Raw genomic sequence first — 20,500 nt, forward strand, 5'->3', positions numbered from 1 at the left:
CACGAATGTATAATGAATCAAAAGTTATCTGGGATAATGCCAGAGATTAATTGTGTGTGTGCCATAGGTGTGTATGTGCTCTTAAATCTCTAGCTCCGCCAACTGCACGCCTCTATGAGTTTGGCTGTTTTCAGAAAAAATCGGTACAGTGTATCTGTCTTTTATAAATCTGATGAAACTAAAGACTCTTCGGAGATATGAAGGATGCAATACTACTCTACAGGTACTCAAGATTGGCAGAAACTGTGTGTGTGTTTTGTACCTTTTAAACAAACCCTAGACCTCAGTGTAATATCCACTTTGGAAAAGTATTTCTTTTCACACATGGTGATGGACAGGCCAGAATTGAGCCAGAACATCATAGAGACCTTGTGGAAAGTAACCAACTAGAAAACATCCAGAACGATTTAGGAATGGCATAGCAACATCCTGCTGACCTCTCAAAACACCCTACCAAGTTTGAACAGGTGTACAATTCAATACACCCTTCAATGCATCACAATGATGTTTATAAGAACTTGTATTAATAATGCCATCTAAACCAGCATTATTATGTTGTCTTTGGTAAGGATATCAGCTGTGCTATATAAAGCAACCTCTGTGAACCGCTGCCTTTGGTAGCGTCATGTAACATTAAATCCATCAGATCAGAGAAGAACATACGTTTGGTGCTCAAACACATTGAGTGCTCTGATTCCCTCAAACACATGCTCTCCAAATCTGTCTGTCTCTCTTACTCCGATCGCACAACTCATGCAGTGTCGCCATACGGCACAAATCTGGACGTAAGCATAAAGCCACATCTACTATCCAGATCCAAAGATCCCGTCCGCGACAGAGCAATGACGCCTCGCCCATTAATGACTTTATCCCAAAATATCTGCTGCTAAATGCTGTCAAAAGGCCTTTCAGCCCAACAAAGTTTTGTGTCTCGCAAAAATTACACAAGTTTACATTTGCACTTTAAAATGGACTGGCTCATAATACATTTCTGATGATTGTAATGGGAAACAATTGCAAAACAGATTCAAATGTGGCAAAACTTGTTAAAGAGAGATACATGTATGATAGAATGGGCTAGAAGGAGCTTGGAAAATAAGTTAGGAAAACCTTTGACCTTGACCTTAGATATGAAGATCCTTATGGGCAAGACTGAACAAACACAAATCAACAGTTGCAAAGGCCAATACAGAAGAGAAAATAAGGCAGTTTAAAGTGTTATAGAGCGAAAAAAAAAAAACGAACACAGATCAAATATGAGCAGTAAATCTGCTGAGAGTGCCTCCTCCTGGCCAAAATCAAATACAGAGGCCATTGAGAAAGGCGGGAGCACTCTAAAGAAAGGCTGTAGTGAAAAATTAATCTCTACTCCACTCCTGAATATTTCATACGCTCCCTCTCTGTAGCAGCTGACGTGGCCTAATGCAGTTTTCATGCATCTGTGTCCCTCTTTCTTTCCATTCCTTCCTCTCATCTACAGCAGGCTTTGAGAGCATGTGTGTTTGTGTACGCAGCCTCTATCCTTTTCCCAAATGTAGCATAAATAAATGTAACCCAAGTAACTGTGTTAGTGACAGTCACTGCCAACTCAACAGTATCACACCAAATCAAGTTAACAATACAGCAAAAAATGCAATGCAACTACACGACAGTTGGGCCAACATATTAAATGCTAGGATGTAATTCTGATGGGTTAACGAAAGATAGGGGAAGAGAGTTTTAAATCGATCGCTTGTGTTATCTATATTTCATAATGACATTAGGAAATATTGTGTAGCTGAACTGGTTAAACTTTTTGAAGCACCTAAAAAATAGATGTTTTATATGGACAATGTAATGAATAAAACCCATTATTTTTTAAATATATTTAATGATTTTGTTCAACATTGTAATTTCAAAATATCAGCACACACCGCTAATATACATGTATAGCCTAATGAATTTCAAATATATTTTAAATCTTAAAGCTTTTTTTCTTAAAGCATTTTAATGACAAAATTAAAACAAATTTCTAGTTTTACATAAATTATCATTCAACGTAATGAAATAATTGACGTAATGTAAGGAAGTAAGTTTTACGAACGGTTACACAAATTTGTTTAATGAAGGAGGCCCAGTTACTGGCACACCGATGAAATTAGCACTTTTGTGCTAACTCGGGTACATTTACATTATTGTAATGTTGATTAATGTACACTGTCCTCTTTTAAATAAACAAACAAACAAACTTGGAATCTGCTTATTTTTGTGGGAAAATCTGTGCAATTAATAGATTTTAACGTTGTTTAAATAGAGATTTTATGTAGCCCCGACCCTTTTAAGCGCAGTGCTCACTGAGTTCTGTCTTCCGGTTTGTATTTCCACAGCATGAAGGTAAGATCTTATAGATTTAAGAATAAACTGCTTGTTTTTAAATCTTCCCAGTCTATTGATAATTCGTTATGACATCCGCGTAAAACATTAGAATACTCATGATAACATTTGTTAACTCTACAATAAGTAAATCCACCTCACCAGCTAATTCGCTTTCGATATTGATGCCAAACTAAATGTAACTTCAAACACAAAATTCAAAAAAGCCTTCATGCTTGTTTCTCTGACACAAAAGGTCTATATGTGTGACTATGTTACTCGTATTGATTGATAAAATGATCAAATTAGCAGAATACATAATCACACTGGATTTGTGCAATTATGAGCGTTTGCTTTCCGCCCAGCTGAACAGATTCCATGCAGGCCTACTAACTGGTAACCATAACTTTAAGATCGACCTGCTCTACAATTCACATTGAAACAAGCTCTTCCTTAAACTCCAAAGCAGTCATTCTTCAGACTGATAGACTGGTCTCCAGAGTCCTGACCCAACAGAGGCAGTATCTGTAGGTGTGCGCTAGTAGACTATGGCTATTTGAGATTGATTAAAGATTCAGATGGACTGTGGCTTTAATCTCATCAGAGGAGGCTTTCAATGCCCCGCCCTTTCCCGTCGACATTAAAAATACATGACAGGATTTTTCATTACAAGTCACATCAGATGGATTTTAGATGAGGTGCTAATGCAAATAATGGAGGATTAACATAACAGCTATACAAGATGACCCCACGTTTAGTAGTTAAAGTAAAGAAATATTTGATTCCTCATACGTACATTAGTAATGTGACTGGATATTTAAAAAAAATTCTTTAATCTCCACATAGGAGATGTATTGATACAAAAGCTTTTTGAGATTTCCAAAATAACTTGCACGTTTTGAAACTAAAAATATAATATTGAATTGTATTTTTAAAGGTAAAGTGTGTATGAGAAACATTTCTTATTATTATCAATGTTGAAAACTGCTCTGCTATATGCAATATTTTTGTAATACACTTTACATTAGTCCAATTCTCACTATTAACTAGTTGTTTTTTAGCATGCATATTAGGATATTGACTGTTTATTCGTTCTTATAAAGCACATATTCAAGCCTTATTCCTCATGAATACCGTATATCCTACATCTCTTTATCTATTCCTACCCAATACCTAAACTTAACAACTACTTTACTAACTATTAATAAGCAGTAATTAGGAGTGTATTGAGGCAAAAGTCAAAGTTAATATTTAATAGTTAGAAATGGACTCTAAACTAAAGTGTGACCAAATTAATTTATTAAACAAAGTCTGTTTGTGACTAGTTCGAACCTCATCAACCTCAAAATACTGTTCTTATTAAAAGGTCTACATGCTTACAATCACATCCGTTCCACAAATCCACTTTTAAACCAATCAGCGTTTACACCACCTCCACTGCAGAAAACCGCTGTGTGCCCCCCAGCCTCCCTGAGAGGGGTTTTAGCACTTTGTCTCCAAACGGACAAAGAACAGCGAGATCTTGTCTTTTGAAGCGCTCTTAGAGCACAGCGGCTGTGGCCTGACTCTCGTTGGCTAATGGAGGCACAAAGAAAAGGGCCTCTCAGGAACCGAAAGACGCTGAAAGAGAGAAGCTCCCAGAAAGACTCAAGACTGACCATTGGCTGGCTGAATGCAAAGTTGAGGGCCTCAGACAAAGAAATGTGGATTCACGCGCCAATAAAGAAGCTCCTCTGAAGGCCAAACATACATGTACTCAAACAGATACACACACAGGCCCCCTGAACCCCAGCCAAGCGGAACCTCATTCACACAACGGAGGGGGGTCGACTCTTTGACTCCGGCTCATGGGGCGGTTATGGTGTGCCAGGGTTGACAAACTTATGGTGACCTCAATGCTGACTGACAGTCAAGTTCAAAAAAAAAAAACATTGTTTTGCAGGATTTGTTCTGGAAATGTATGTCTTGCAAGTGTCCTGTGTCATTACTCTCACAAGCATTGATGGTACCTTAAATTAAAACAGCAAAAACTAAAATAAAGTAGATATATTTTCAGAGGAAAATTTGAGTAGTGCTTGCCTGCCAAGGGTTGCCGCCAAGATAGAGGCTGTAAACAAAATCGTATACTCTCTTGAGTAGGTACTTATTGTGAATAAGTAATTACTTCACAACTGCTAAAAAGTATGTTCTATATAGTATAACTGTGTGTAGTATGAATGTAATCCAGACAAACTACATTCACCACATTGTCATTATCATGTGACCTACCAGCATCAGTAATCCCCGGAAGTAGTAGTACTCATCTGGGTACTTTTTGCCTACTCTTTTATGAGTGCTATGAATTTGGAGTTTGGACATATTTATTTTGTAACATTCTGTTTCAGAAGCATCCAGACTGTTGAGATTAGTTGCAAGGGTGTTGCATACTGGTCATTTTAGCCCAAATAAAACCTCTTTAATGTTCTGGGGCCTCAATATAGTTTATGTCCCCCTTAAATAAATCTATGCGACCATTTTGCAGGTCAAAAATTGAGAATCTGATTGCTTATGTCGGATCATCTGAATTCTAAATGAAATCGTAGATGCACCAAATGATATCCAAAACGAACCTCGTGGTGAAGACTTCTCACTGGCTTAAGATTATTTTATTCTGAATCTCTGTTTTTAAAAACAAAGTGTTTAATGTGGCAGTTCGTATATCTCTCTAAACAATTCTCAGAGTAAAATTTCCTTTATACATATTATCTGAATCTGAATATCAAAAACTCATTGAGTCTCCGGACTGAACTGAGCTGGACACGGACTCCCCTTCCAGTTACTAACCGGGCAGCGCTCTTAAACCTGAAGGTAAAGACAGATCTTTGAACAGGTTGTAGAGATGTGTGCTGAAGCAATTAGTCATTCAAGGGGGGCTATAAATTTAACACTTAGTAAAGTAATAGCTTATCTCAAACAAAACAGGCAGTTTTTTCCACATAGAAAACTGTTTTGTTTGAGATGAGCACATACTGTATATGTTCCTCCAAGTTTTAGATTTATTATTATATTTCTCACCATTAAAATATAACTCCTCACTCCACTTCCCTTCCCAGTTTTCATTCAGTCTCTGATGTCCTCTGAGACAACAATGGCATTTTAAGTAGTGCATCTGCTAATGTTTTTTGCCCAGGAGTGTATCTATATATCTATAATAACCGTAACCCTAAAGTTCTTAGTTCTTCTTCAAGATCTTCAAGATTTTGAGTAGAAACCTGAGCAAAGGATATAGTACATGAACAAACAAACCAAGAAACTATTTGATTAATCATACCTGTATGAGGTGGGAAGGTATGGTCACCATAGCAACCGAGAGTGACGTGCGTAACAGGGCTCGGAGGGCATAGAGAAAGGTGGTGAGGGCGTGGCAGTGGGTGGGGTTATCCTTAAGGCACACATCATCGCCCCACAGCGCAGATCCCAGAGAATGAAGACCCAGCCGGAGGACATTCCGAACCTTAGACTATAGAAGTGGAAAAAAAGAGATAAACAAAAAAAAAATTGCATTTAAATCAACATTGCATTCTCTCTGAGACGGTCAGGATACGTACGAATCATGTGAACAAATCCATATCTGGCTTTTGCGATTAATATTTTATTAAACCACCATAGGGAAAACTTTTGCAAACTTGAAGTTTTCAATAATGCATGAATGAATATCTTACAGCATTTTAAGAAGTGCACCTTCATTTACAAAAGAGACCAGGAAAAACCTGCAGTGCACAACACATCAAATTATAGTTCATTTTTACCTACAGTGTTTACCACTCTATAACAAGAAATTCTGAAGCTAAACAAGAATTTTGTAAAACAAGTGAAACATTGTATGATCCAGATATGTATTTACTGTACACAAAATATCAGTGCCTGTAACACAACAACAACAAAAAAGTGTTCAAATTTTATGTAAGTTTAAGTTTAAAGATTTGACTCTGATGTGTTGAAACACAACATGAATTTACTGCAAAGATAGCTTTGAATGGACTAATTGCAATTCAGTATCTAGATACTGAACACCAATGTGGTCACTGTGGTTAGATTTTGAATTAGAAACAATGCGTCACATGGGTAGCCTAGAAATCTAGACGCACCCTAGCGGCAGCAAATCTAATCTGCCCGCGAGTGTCGTCTAGCAACTCTCAATACCCATCTGAGCTGTAAACCCCAAACTCTTGTCGGGCCAATCACGTATAGAGTCGGTGGGCGGGGCCATAATGACGACGGCCGAGTTGTGTTTACGCGCTTCTAGTAAACACAGAAACTGGCGAACGGCGGCGTTCTTTCGAATCAGCTTTGACCGCGACTCTGGAAGACTTGGAGTTAAGCTTTTCTCTGAGAAAAGAACAAAGAACGGCACTGAAGTCATTCTTAAAAAGGGAAGATGTGTTCGGAGTTTTGCCGACCGGATACGGCGAATGTTTAATCTATCAACGAGCTCCGTTTCGTTGCTCTGGTTGGTTGTAGCGCTATCCTATCGTGTGCAGAAGGAGTTTGAAATGCAAGCGTTTATCCCGCCCCTCAGATTGAGCCCTGTCTATGGTGATATGTCTTGATGTGGGTCTGGCTTGTCAGGCTATCTCATGGGGAAAATTTTTAGTAATTTGTGAGAAACTTTAACCATAATCTTTTTTGAGTCCCCATAAAAATCAAAACTAACAATTCTTATTTTTACTGGAATATTGCAGTATTAATTATAAATCAAAAACCAAGAGGTCCAGTGGTTCCCTCAAGATTTTCCTATGAGATTTTATCATGTTTTTTTTTTTTTTTCAATTTAAGAAAAATAAGATCTGTGGTGAACATAACTTGAAGATACTTGAACGATTTGCTCTGTAACAATTACACACACACGCACACACGCACACACGTACACACACACGTACACACACACGTACAATTCTAATTTTGAAGCAGTTATTTTTATTTTAAAAAACACGTTTCTTATAAGTAACTAGATGAGAATGTTCAGGGTGTGAGTGTGTGTAGTTTACATTGTAGAACAAAACATCCAAGTATCATCAAGTTATGTTTATCACAGATCTTATTTTACTCACACATTGAAAAACTCCATTATAAAACCCAATAGGAAAATCTCAAGGGAACAAGTAGCGAATTAGTCTTCTGGGTTTTGACGTCATCCCTGCACCACACTCTAGCAAACCACTAGTTGATTGGATCCAACAATCCAATCAACTCCCAGTGGACAAAACCATGTCCCACCCTACAATTTTTTCTTGTACGAGAAGCCGCTTCACTTGACAATTCCCATGGATATACATAACATTAGGGAAGAGAACAAGTGTATGGTTTGATACAATACTCTGTTTTATGCCGACTTTTACAAGCATTAAGTTAAATATAGCTGGAACACCTAGGCCTGAAATGATATATCATGTTTGAATAAAGTTAAGCAAATGTACAATATTTGCTCCACATTGAATTAACTAAACAAAATAATGGAGGAGAAAATAAGGATTGACACAAAGTATGGGTTACCATTCTTGTGGGTTACCTTCACATGGTTTACCTTCACATGTCATTTTTTACACTAACTTAAGTGCTGTTCTTCTGTCTTGTATTGATTTTCTAATAAAAATGATGTTAAAATCAAAGAACAACACTTAAAATTACTTCAATTAGAGACTCTCAACAGGACATTATTGGCTATTGAAAAATTTCACATTTATATTCACTCTACAATAACTGAGAGAAAGAGAGACAATGGAGAAAAGCAAACAAAACTGTGTCCAAATAGTATGTCATACATAAGTGTGCAATGACTTGTGTAACTAAGTCAGTAGTGGAATCCTGTCTGTAGTGAAAAGCCTTTTGTCTGATGGAGTGAGGGTCATGTACCTCTCAAACAACTTGAATCAATGAAACAAACGGCCCAGCCAAGACCACTCAACAGCACGGTCAAACGGAACACGATGGTCAAAAGTGATTGGACGACATCTTCCAATCAGGACAGTTGCCTGACATGTCCACAATGTGGCTGTCAACCTAAGAGCCAAAATGTCTGCTTCCAACAAGTGCCAGGAAATTCTTGGCACGTTGTCCACCAACATCAGCCAAGCTAAGGGGCCATGGGTGAGAGATGTGCCCTCTACAGTGTACAAAGTCTGAGAAATAATGACAGAGAATTGAACCTTATTCACAAACCATCAAAGACCAAAAAAGCTGATTCTGAGCCTGGTAAATAAAGACAGAGATGGAGAGGACATTTCTCTCAGACCAGAGCGTCTACAAAACTGGCATCAGGGACCATGTATAGGCAAGACAACAAAAACAAGTTTCAGGACAACTTCATATCTGCATATTTATGAAGATCACAGATCATACTTTTGGTTCAGACCTAATAGCTTTGTAGTCATTCTGTAACTTTTTGGATAAGCTGTGGACTTGCTAATGTATAGCAGCCACATTAACTTTGTACATACAAATAAAAAGAAATAGATACTAAAAATAGTAAAATTTAATCAAAATACTGGTGACACCTAATAAAGCAAGACATGACAACGGTCATGTCGGGTATAGACACGTTTACTTATATCTTGTCGCATTAATGTCAAACCCATATCATAAAAGTCTGTTTGTAAAACCTGCGCCGAAATGCGACTGATTTACCAGAGAATCTGCAGCGAAATGTACAGAACAAACAAATAATGTTCAACTGAGACATTCACATTGTTGAAAATACTGTAAATAGCCAGATTCATTAGTATCCTTTGGAAGGTAATGTTATTTTAATTCCAGTAATCCTGTATTGGGCTTCTCTCCTTGTCATCTCACGAGCATGCCAGTGGGCGGGGCCAAAGTTGCAATGATGAAGTCATTGATTTTCTTCTATATATGAAAAGACATTCGTTCTGTTTTTGGACTGACTAGGAAGTTTTCAGTTCTGAATCTTACATTGTAAAAAAATATTGTTGGTTTAACTTAAAAAAGTAAGTAACCTGTTTGCCTTAAAATTGTAAGTTTATTGAAATTAAAAATTTGAGTTGATACAATGAAGGAAATTGGTTTAATAAATAGAAACTCAAAATATTATTGTATCTGAACCACATAAAAAATGTGATAAATCATGAAAATAGCACAATTTGGCATTTTTCACTGCGTCATCAGAAATAAAATTACCCAATAAGCTTACAAAATCTTTTAATAATATTTCAATAAAGGTTGTTGATTCTCAAATGTTCATTGTATGAACTCAAATTTTTAATGTCAATGAACTCAAAATTAAAGCAACCAGGTAACTTATTTTTTTTAAATACTTTTTACAGTGTACAGGATATTCTTATAATATGATGACCTGTTATATCTCAAAAGCTCAAGGAAAATTTCTCAGTTCATGACCTCTTAAAGATTACATTTACATGATCCTAAACTCAAACACTATTTTTTGATATATATCATTAACCATTAACATCATAGAACCCTTGCATTCCATAAAACGTTCTTTATTAAAAAGTTCTTTAGATCATTAAAATGTTCTTCACACAAAGAAGTTTTGTTTTTTTTAAGAACTGATCACTGTAAGGTTTTTTGGGGAACTAAAAATGGTACTTCTATATGGCATCGCTGCAAAAACGCCCATTTGGAACCTTTATTTTTAAGCGCTATATAGGACACAGTACACCCAATGCAAGAATTGTCATTTTGCTTTGCTATTATTGTACACACCTGATCTTTCAATCAATGAAACTGTATTGTGAATAACTGAATAATCTGCTTATATCTTTGAAATGGAGAAAAGGAGGCTAGATATCTTAAATAAACCAGCTGAAAATAGTCATGGTGTTGAATTGTCTACCGCCCTGGTTGTTCTCCTAACATCAGCCTTCGCCAACTGACAATAAACGGTGAAGTTAACACCCTCCACGCCGTCCAGCAATCACAAGCATCTTAAATTAAATAAACCTCATTGTTTGCCTGTGTTTCCAAAGCTTCTTGAGGGTTGAGCTTGACATTTCAACAGAGAGGGTGTTCCTGACTCACTGGCTTCCTCCTTCCCTTCGGCCACACTCCAGCTTTTTTTATCACTCGCACTCTATGTGTGCATGAGAAAGATGATATGCTTCTAACCAATTCTACTATTCTTCACTAACAAAAAAGACAGTTAATATTGGACATATATAAAATGAATGAATATAACCTATATTAAATTATTTACTTTATGTTCAATTCAAACTCTATAGGTCATTGCAATCATACTAGAATTGAGTCACCAAACTGACAAACGTTTTAGTCAGTCTCACTGTTGCCCTGTTTGCTCTCATTCTGAGCATTCTTGCCTTTGTGCCCATGTTCTCTCAACCTCATCACATTCCGCGACCTCTGCCAACAGAACGGCACTGTTTGATGATGTAAGCGCTTAATCTGTCGGTTGACTGACGGGGATCGAGGACTTCCAGGGTGAGGAGCCTGAGGTGTCCATCAGTGCCATGGATTCAAAGAGAAAACACTAAAGTGCAAATATAAACAAGAAAGAGCTAGCACAAACTAGACTGCAATTACTAAACAAAATTAGACTCATTAGAAAGGATTCATTTAGATTGTTAAAAAAAGTCTAAATTTGCTACAAGGTGCTCAACAAACGAAACTTACACGACAAGCTTGATTTGTTGGCTTTTTGCACAATTGGCAAGACTAAAATTGATAAATCGAGAGTAAAAAAATGTCTTCAATAAATCTAACAAAACTGTACACCCCACTTAATTTATTATTTTGTTCTATTACCACTTAATATTTTAGCAGAATTTAACAGCAAGTTCTCTTTTTTCCATTACTTGTTGGATCGACACACATTGTAACAACATGTGCAAATGGGAAGAAATCTCTGAAATAGTAAAGTTTACTGTGATTTGAGAGACTTAAACACATACATAGGTTACTAATATAGTAATTTGATTTAAGATGATGAACGATAAAAACATTTATTATTTTATTTATTATTATAATAAATTATTATAATATTATAATTATTATTATAATATTATTTATTATCATAACTTTATTGTGTTTTGGTGTGGGAGCAAATATAGTATAACTTTGTTGGTCTGGCATTGTCGTAGAACTCATTCATGTTCATCTGTTTCATACTGGGATGTTGTTTTTAGAGTTACTGAAAATTACGTAATAAGCTTATTTCATTAATTTTTGCACAGTTGGTAAGACTCCAATTGTTAAAAGAGTTAAGTTGTTTGGTTTTTTTGCAAAAGGGGATATAACAAAACTGTACACAGACATGGTTATCTTGTCTTTAAATGAACAAGAATAATAAATAAAGTAATACAATTTTTTTTTTTTTTTACATTTTATTACAATTGTCTATATTAGAGTAAATAAACAAAAAAAGAAATGACAACTTTAAAACTCCCAATTCAGACTTTTTTCTTTGAATTGGAAGAAATGTCAGAATTGTGACAAAAAATTGCAACTGTGAGAAAATGATTTAACTATATTACCTTTTATATTTTGTTATTACATGGCATAATTAAATTACAAAAATATTGCAGGATGTAAACTTCAGAAGGGAAAAAAATATTGCGAGATGTAAACTAAAACAGAATTTTTTAAAAGCCATATATGAGATATAATACAAGTGTATAACTTGCAATTTGCAAGATACAGTTGCATAAAAGAGTTGTGAGAAAGTCAAAATTGCGAGATATAAAGATATATTGCGAGATTTCACATTTGTGAAAAATCTATACAGAATTGCAACAGGACTACAAAAAAATAAAAAATAAAAATTGAGATGTTGCAAATATCTTTTTCAATTTTATTTTGTGGCGGAAACTATAGCTTCCATAGTATTTAGCACAGGCAATTTCACATTTTTAATTAATAGCTTGTTGGGGTGACAAAAGCCTAACTACAATTTGTGTAACTGAAAAAATAAAATAAAATAAAAGTTATAAAAAATAAAAATAAAAAGTTGTTTCAAAGAGACTTTGTATTGATTACTAGTACACTAAATTCATGTAATAAATGTATAGGCCCGTTTACTTTAAAGGCCATGATATACTTCAAATGAGATCGAAGAGTGAACTGGTGTGACATTATTTTGAACAAAATCAGGCCAAAACGTAGTTCGTTTTGTGTTCATGTCCGGAGTTCAAAACAGCTTGCCAAAGTCAATGTCCGCTATCATTATACACTGCTCACATAATTCAAACTTTTTTAACCCAAACCAAAGAATGGAAATAACTTTGCCATGAGTCTATCAGGGCCTTAAGCTGACACAAAGTTTGGTCACTAGACCATCTCTGGAGTTCACCACATAACAGAAGCCACATTAGAGCCACATAAAGTTATAAAAACTGATTAAAAATAGCGAGTGTATCCTCAAGCGGCCTGGTCCCAAGAGCGGCTCGGCAGATGCAGTGCTGATGCGGAAGTCAAGACAGGGGCTATCATGGGGCCGTTTCTGAGAGGGGCCCCCAGAGGGGCAGAGCTCCCCTGCTTCTCAGTAGGAGCTAATGAATATGAACAGACAGAGGGCATATTGCCCAGTGTCTGTCTTGGCCTGTTTACCACAAAACTAATAGGACTCAGCTTTAAGGATAAGGAACCCAAGGGAACCCATCTCCCTCCTGAGAGAGATTCAAGCACAACATGGAGAAACTGACAACTGGGGAAGAGATGAGAAAAAAAGGAATAAAAGGTGGAAAATAAACTAAAACATACAAAGCCTTTATATTTGAATGTCTTTTCTACTTCCTAATTATCACAAGCGACGAAAGCCACATTACAAAGGAAGTGAAAGCACAGACAAAATCAGGCAACAATTAGCCAACCGAGACCAATCAATGAAACAACAAATTAAAGGTCTTGTAAAAACATTGCCTGCAGCAAAACGCTTTCATTGTTCCTGAGGTGTGAATGACAGAAAGCCTGTTAACTGTGCATTTCATTATAGCCTTTTTGCTCGATTTAAAGGGATAGTTCACATGAAAATTATAATGTGAAGCGCCATCATTTATCCACCCTCATGTTGTTTCTAACCTTTACCTAGTTTCTTAGTTTATTTCTTCTACGGAACATAAAAAAATGATCACCATAAGTATGATAAAAATCAGTCCTTTAGAGACTTTATGCTATGTCTTCTGAAGCCTATTCATTGAAAACCTTGCTTGACAGTTGTGGTCCCCATTCATGTTCATTGTATGGAAATTAGACATTCTGGTGTGATCAATTCCTTTTGTATTTTACAGAAGAAGCTTTATGTATTTTAAAAGAGAGTAAGTACATGACATGATCATCATTTTTGTGGGTACTATTCCTTTAAAATGCCCCTAGTGTGCTATTTTAAAGGTGCCCTATAGGAACACTGTATTTACCTCGGCATAGTTAAATAATATGAATTCTGTACATGGAACTGAAATACCATGAGCCTCAAACACTGGTGTTTCCTCTGTCAAATGTAAATCTTGTGCTTGAAAAGACCACTGAAAAATGGGAGAATCCCAACATAACACTGACTGTGATGCAACAGTATGTGATGCAATAAATTCATGCCTCTCTAAATTTGAATATAACCAGCCCATGTTCAAGGTCAGGCAGTATTAATGTGGACCTGTGGCGAATCAACAGAAGTTATGCAGGTATTGTGAAGATGAGGACAATATAGTGAAAACGGCAGATCGTGGATATAAATGTTACGTTCCAGGCTGTGCAGAGGATGAGAGCACTTAGACTTTCCAAAGAACAAAACTGTCAACCGGCATGCTTAATGTTTATCTATATTATTATCTATGTATTGTTATCTAATTAGAAATAATAAATTGATAATTTATAAAGTATAAAAATACAACTATTAACCACATTATACATATAATTATAAATCAAGAATATAGCATTTATAGTTGTATTTATAAACTGCCTATTAATGTAAATTAATGCTTTATAAATGATGAACTAACTATTTACTAATGCTTTATTGATGCTTTATAGCGTGAGATATTATAAAGTGTTACCCATTTTTTTAATGTTTTAGTACGAAATTCAAACAACAAATAAAACTTTCTGAGAGCCTGATCTACTTTGATTGGTCAGATGGACCAGTCTGCTGTGATTGGTCTGCCGCTTACAGCGTGTGTCAAAGGAGCTCTAGAGGCTTTGTTATTACATTTGAGTACAGAATAATACAAATAGCAACAATGGCATTGTTCTTCGTGGCAGCCAAAGAAGACAATAGGTTTGCATTATGCAAATGTGTTACAAACCCACGTAGGTTTGAGCAAAAAGTTAAACTGGAATTACTAACGACCCGCTTCAGGCAGGGCAGGTTCTTTCTTTTGGGAGACAATAACTCCATTTATCCTGCACTTTGATATTTGAAATTTGCAGACCTTTAACATTCGCTAACAGCTACATAACACACTATGTTAAAGTTAATATCTGAAAAGGCATAATAGAAAAACTTTAAAGTCATGACTGTTGGAAAAACATTATCTGTACGATCATAAGAACAACAGAGAGAGAGAGAGAGAGAATAACAAATAGCTAAACAAATGGTCACCAACCTGGGGTGTGGATCCATCAAACCCTTCCTTCCGGATGACCGTCTGGATGGACTTCAGGAGCGCATGATAGGGTGATGGTAACGGACTGAGAGAACATGAGAGAAGAACAAAACAGACTTAATAAACTGAGATATGGATAAACATACACCATTTTAGGGAGACCTAAAATGAAATAACATGTTAACCCCATACTCGGAATTTGTCCTCTACATTTAACCCATCCAAGTTAGTGCAGACAAACTATAGCAAATAGGGAACACAAACACACACCTGCAAACCCCTGGACACACACAACCGGAGCAGTGAGCAGCCATTCACTACAGTGGCCGGAGAGCAGGCACCTCAGTTATTTCCTGCTGGTACTGAGAATCAAAGTCCGACTCTTTAACAATTAGGCCCCAAAAACTACACTCTAGCAATTGCCGAGCAAACCTAGCATCACAATACAACTTAGTTAGGTAAAGTTTAGTTACCATAAAGATACTTGTTAGATTTGTATTTCAATTATTTTTATTTCAATTTTGAACTTTTGACTCATCGAAGAACCCTGAAAAAAGCATCATGGTTTCCCCAAAAATATGAACCTTTTGAATAAGAAGAAATGTGTTTATTTATTTATTTATTTATTTAAGAAACAGGGACAGCGTACAATAAACATTAACCTCAAAGGGAGAGATGCATAGTACCGGGTTTTAGCTCAAGAGCTAATTTTCACCCGTAGTCCCTGGGCAGGCTGATGTTAAGCTACAATATATAAAAAAAACATGAGTAATAAGATTTACACTTGCCATAAAAATTAAAATTGTACAAACGTTCATGTTCACACCTTTCATATACTTAGACCTTAGAGCACACACTTACACACATACACATATCTAGTCACATGTGGGAACAAATTTGATTTGATAAAAGCCATTTCTTTACTTGGCGTGTGAAGGTGTAAAAATTTGTGCATTTTTTTTAGCTCTGTAGGCAACATGTTCCACTGACGAGCGGCCACACAAGAAAACGCAGTTTCCAAATACTGTCCTGCGTTTCGGGATCCTGCATTCACCTCGCACTGTAGATCGTGTGGCTCGAGCTGTTATTTCAGAGCCCAAAGATATGAATTCTTTTAGTGGAGGACCAGCGTTGTCATGAAGTATCTTATACATCAAACACAGATTGGTGTGAATTATCAGATTTTCAAAGCTGAGAAACTGGTATTTTACAAGAATATAACAGTGATGGTATCATCTGCTTTTCTTATCGTGAATCTTTAGTGCGCTTTTATATAATGACTCAAGTGGTTTGAGGGCAGTTTTAGTAGCCTGTGACCAACTTGTCAAACAATAGCGAAAATGAGGAACAATCATGGCATTTAGATAGGCCCCTGAGGCCTCGATTGTAAAGGAATTTCGAATGTATCTGAACTGTGCCATATTAAATTTTATTGCATTTGTTAACTTTTTTATATGCCTTTTAAAGCCTAAATTTGGTTCCAAAACGACACCTAAATATTTTACCTGTTCTTGATTTGAAATGATTTGTCCATCAATTAAAATACTATTGTTTTGTGTTGAGCAGCAAATCATCAAATTAAAATGATTGTACGATCATGCGACACTGAAGACTGGAGTAATGATGCTGAAAATGCAGCTTTGCATTTAAAGGAATACATTACATTTAAAAATTATTAATATAGAAAACCATTCTTTTAAATTGCAAGAATATTTCATTCAGTTGGATAAAAAAAAAGGATTTTTTTTTATCAGATGCTTTAATCTAAAGAACAAGTGTGGAATTGTGCAAATAATCATATCGATACACTCAAAAAAATTCTGAGTAAAAAACAACCCAATGTTGGGTGAAATATGGAATAACCCAGCAGTTGGGTTGTTTTAACCCAGCGATTGGGTTGTCTTAAGCAAATATTTTACCCGACGACAGGATTAAAACAATCCAATCGCTGGTTAAAACAGCCCAGTTGCTGGGTTAGTCCATAATTGACCCAATAATGGGTTAAAACAACCCAGCATTTTTTAGAGTGTATGAAAAGTTTGACTCAGATGGTAACAAACTAGTACAAAGGTGCATGTGCAAGCAAAAAAGAGATTCAATCTATCGGTTATTTAATTTATTTTCATGCAAGGGTTTATTTTCAGCACAGTGCTTGAATGCGAATGATTATGATTACGGCATCATAACAGGTCGAAGTTAATGATACATGTGTACACTTCAATTAAAACCACTCATGGCTCTTGCATATGCTGCCAACATAAAGCGGGATTTGCTTTGGTATCACAAAAGCCTGTTGACATCGGCAGTAACCCTGGCAACCAACCCGAAGATGTAGATGCAAGGAAATACATCGCTAATTAAATCAAATGAAATGAAATGAAATTAATTAAACACTTTGGCACCTCCGTCAGCTCCGGGCGCTCCCCCTGAGGTCTGCGGTGAGTCTGAGTGTGCTGTGTTAACGGGACAGTGCTTCTGATCTCAGTGACACAGCGCTTCTATGTTAAATCAGGGGTAAGATGTGCAACTCCAAACAAGAAAGGTCAAAACATTTGACCTCCTCTAAGTTGCACATTCTGTCTTTACTTTTTAGACCTTCTAGTCACACTTAACATTGCATAAATTAAAATGCATAAGATGCAACCAAATCGTGGCATTTTTTAAGGAAGGTTAGGATAGGCACACATTTCAAGCAAGTTACAAAAATAATTATATTAGGTTAAATATTATTCACAACTGTATAAAAGTTAGGGGTTATTAAGATTTTCAAAGACTTTTATTCAGTAAAGACATTAAAGACTGGGCAGGCTTTCCACAAGGTTTAGGAGTCTGTTTATGGGAATTTTTGACCATTCTTCTAGAAGCGCATTTGTGAGGTCAGACACTGATGTTGGACGAGAATGCCTGGCTCACAGCCTCCACTCTAATTCATCCCAAAGGTGTTCTATTGGGTTGAGGACAGGACTCTGTGCAGGTCAGTCAAGTTCCTCCAGACCAAACTCACTTCTCCATGTCTTTATGGACTTTGTGCACTGGTGTGCAGTCATGTTGGAACAGTAAGGGGCCATCTCCAAACTGTTCCCACAAAGTTGTGAACATGAAATTGTCCAAAATGTCTTTGTATGCTGAAGCATTAAAAGTTCCTTTCACTGGAACTAAGGAGCCAAGCCCAACCCCTGAAAAACAATCCACACCATAATCCCCCTCTCTACCAAACCTTTCGACCCAGACTCGTCCATCGGATTGCCAGACAGAGAAGTATAATTTGTCACTCCAGAGAACGTCTCCACTGCTCTAGAGTCCACTGGTGCCGTGCTTTCCACCACTGCCTCCAACGCTTTGCATTGCACTTGTTGATGTGAGGCTTGGGTGCAGCTGCTCGGCCAGGGAAACCCATTCCATGAAGCTCTCTATGCACTTGAACTAATCTGAAAGCCACACAAATTTTGGAGGTCTGTACCAATTGATTCTGAAGAAAGTTGACGACTTCTGTGCACTGTGTGCCTCAACATGTGCTGACCCCACTCTGCAACTTTATGTGGTCTACAAATTTGTGGCTGAGTTGCTTTTGTTCCCAATTGCTTCCATGTTGTTATAATTCAACAAACAGTTGACCGTGGAATATATATTAAAAAAAATAAAAAACAAAAATAAATAAATCACACCTTAAGGGGTTTTGCAAAGTCTTTCATTCTGTCACTTCATTCAATCATTTCAGCTTTTCCCTTTCATTCTGGCTCACAACATGTTGTAATGACCACACTATGTCACTCTGCATGTAGCTATGATAGCCATCAATTACTGGAGGAGAACTGGATTTAAAACAGCCACCTCCAGACCTCTTGTTTAAAAGGGCACACTGAAAAATTGCATCTGTTGCATACTGCCAACAAATACCCACAAAAATTCATTCTGGAATTGATCAAGTCACTCAGTTTAAAAAGAAAATCCTTTAAAATTTGACAAAAACAGTGCAATTTCATATATATATATATATATATATATATATATATATATATATATATATATATATATATATATATATATATATATATATATATATATATATATATATATATATATATATATATATAAAAATGATAACTGTTATATATATAATTACTATATATATAATATATAATTATATATAAGAAATTTAAGTGTTTCAGAACATCTCCACTGTCAATTACATGCATCCTTGCTGAATACAAATATTAATATCTTTAAAAATTATATTTTTGAACCCAAACCCTTGAACAATAATGTGCAATTTCACGCTCTGATCCCAACTGACTGATTTGCTCTTCAATGGGGTGAACACGTGTTTCCCTCGTTTGATTAAGACCTGGAGAGGTGAGGGTGGTGGAAATCAAAAGAAGACACGCCCCCATTGTGTCTGAGACACCACAGCAGCCCAGCGGAGCGTGATCGCTTAAGGTGCCGTCCGTGGAGGATAAAGGCCGACAGGTGAGCTAATTAAGATCACAGTGATGTGAGTGCGAGGGGGACCAGAGGGGTGCATGGAGGCAGCATCCGTCTTAAACAACAGGCTCCGCTTTCACCTAGAGAGCAATTTGTGCCAATTACGCCACATAGTGAAACGGAGCGATTTAACAGTCTGGAAACGGCATGGGGCTTTTTATTCTATGAGCTGTGAAACACAAAAAGACAATGAGGGTTTTTTGTATCTCAAGACATTTAGTAGTCGTTTAGGCTTGCTGATTAATTGATTTCTCCGAAATGGATATGAAGCAGTTTTTGACATCAGTCCCAATTTGTGGTTTAGAGCAAAATTACTAACAAAGGCTCATTGCAGCATCATTTTCATACAAACTCCAAAACAGTTTCCTTATGAAATGAACTTTAGAGGTAGAAACACATTGTTTGTAGCCTGGCTCCGTCCTCTTATGTACTTTTGCAAAATGTTAATTTTCCTTCAGTACTCCGTCTGGGATTGCGGTATATTCTCTTGTTTTCTCCGACCAAATTTGAACCGGTCCAATCAGCGAACAGAGAGAGTGGCTGAGAACGATGACGTTAATGTCGTGCTCTAGTTTGAGATGACATACGTCACGACCAAATGTCAGTGATTGGTTATGGCAGATCCAATGGTTTTAAACTTCAACAGAGTACCCGCCTTCAAGGAAGTTAACGCTTGTCAATGGAGAGTGGCCAGACTCTCTATAAAACTGAAATGTGCAAGTCTGATAAAACCAGGCTACATTGTTTATTCCTTTTAACACAGATTAGCATTACAGGGGTTGATTATTAAAGGAACACTCCATTTTTTTCCAATTCGCTTAGAGTTAATCAGTTGTGTTGTACCGTTTTCAAATCCATTCAGCCGATCTCCGGGTCTGGAGGTAGCACTTTTAGCATAGCTTAGCATAGATCATTGATTTTGATTAGACCGTTAGCATCTGACTCAAAAATGACCAAAGACTTTCAGTATTTTTCCTATTTAATACTTGACACTTCTGTAGCAATATTGTGTACTAAGACTGACGGAAAAAGAAAAATTGTGATTTTCTAGACCGATATGGCTAGGGACTATACTCTCATTCCTGTGTAATAATCAAGGA

At 36.5% G+C, this 20,500-nt stretch overlaps 1 protein-coding gene across 1 annotated transcript in view; it reads right to left on the bottom strand.

Annotated features, from left to right (window-relative positions):
• elp4 (elongator acetyltransferase complex subunit 4) overlaps positions 1-20,500 on the bottom strand; it is an 87,531-nt gene that overhangs the window by 48,111 nt on the left and 18,920 nt on the right. The window contains exons 6-7 of the mRNA XM_067445205.1: positions 14,919-15,003; positions 5,663-5,851 (exon numbers count right to left, since the gene is read on the bottom strand). Of these exons, the coding sequence (XP_067301306.1) occupies positions 5,663-5,851; positions 14,919-15,003 (274 nt within the window). The remainder of the gene's footprint in view (positions 1-5,662; positions 5,852-14,918; positions 15,004-20,500) is intronic.

This window comes from Pseudorasbora parva, chromosome 1 (assembly GCF_024679245.1).
Source record: "Pseudorasbora parva isolate DD20220531a chromosome 1, ASM2467924v1, whole genome shotgun sequence".
Classification (NCBI taxonomy): domain Eukaryota; kingdom Metazoa; phylum Chordata; class Actinopteri; order Cypriniformes; family Gobionidae; genus Pseudorasbora; species Pseudorasbora parva.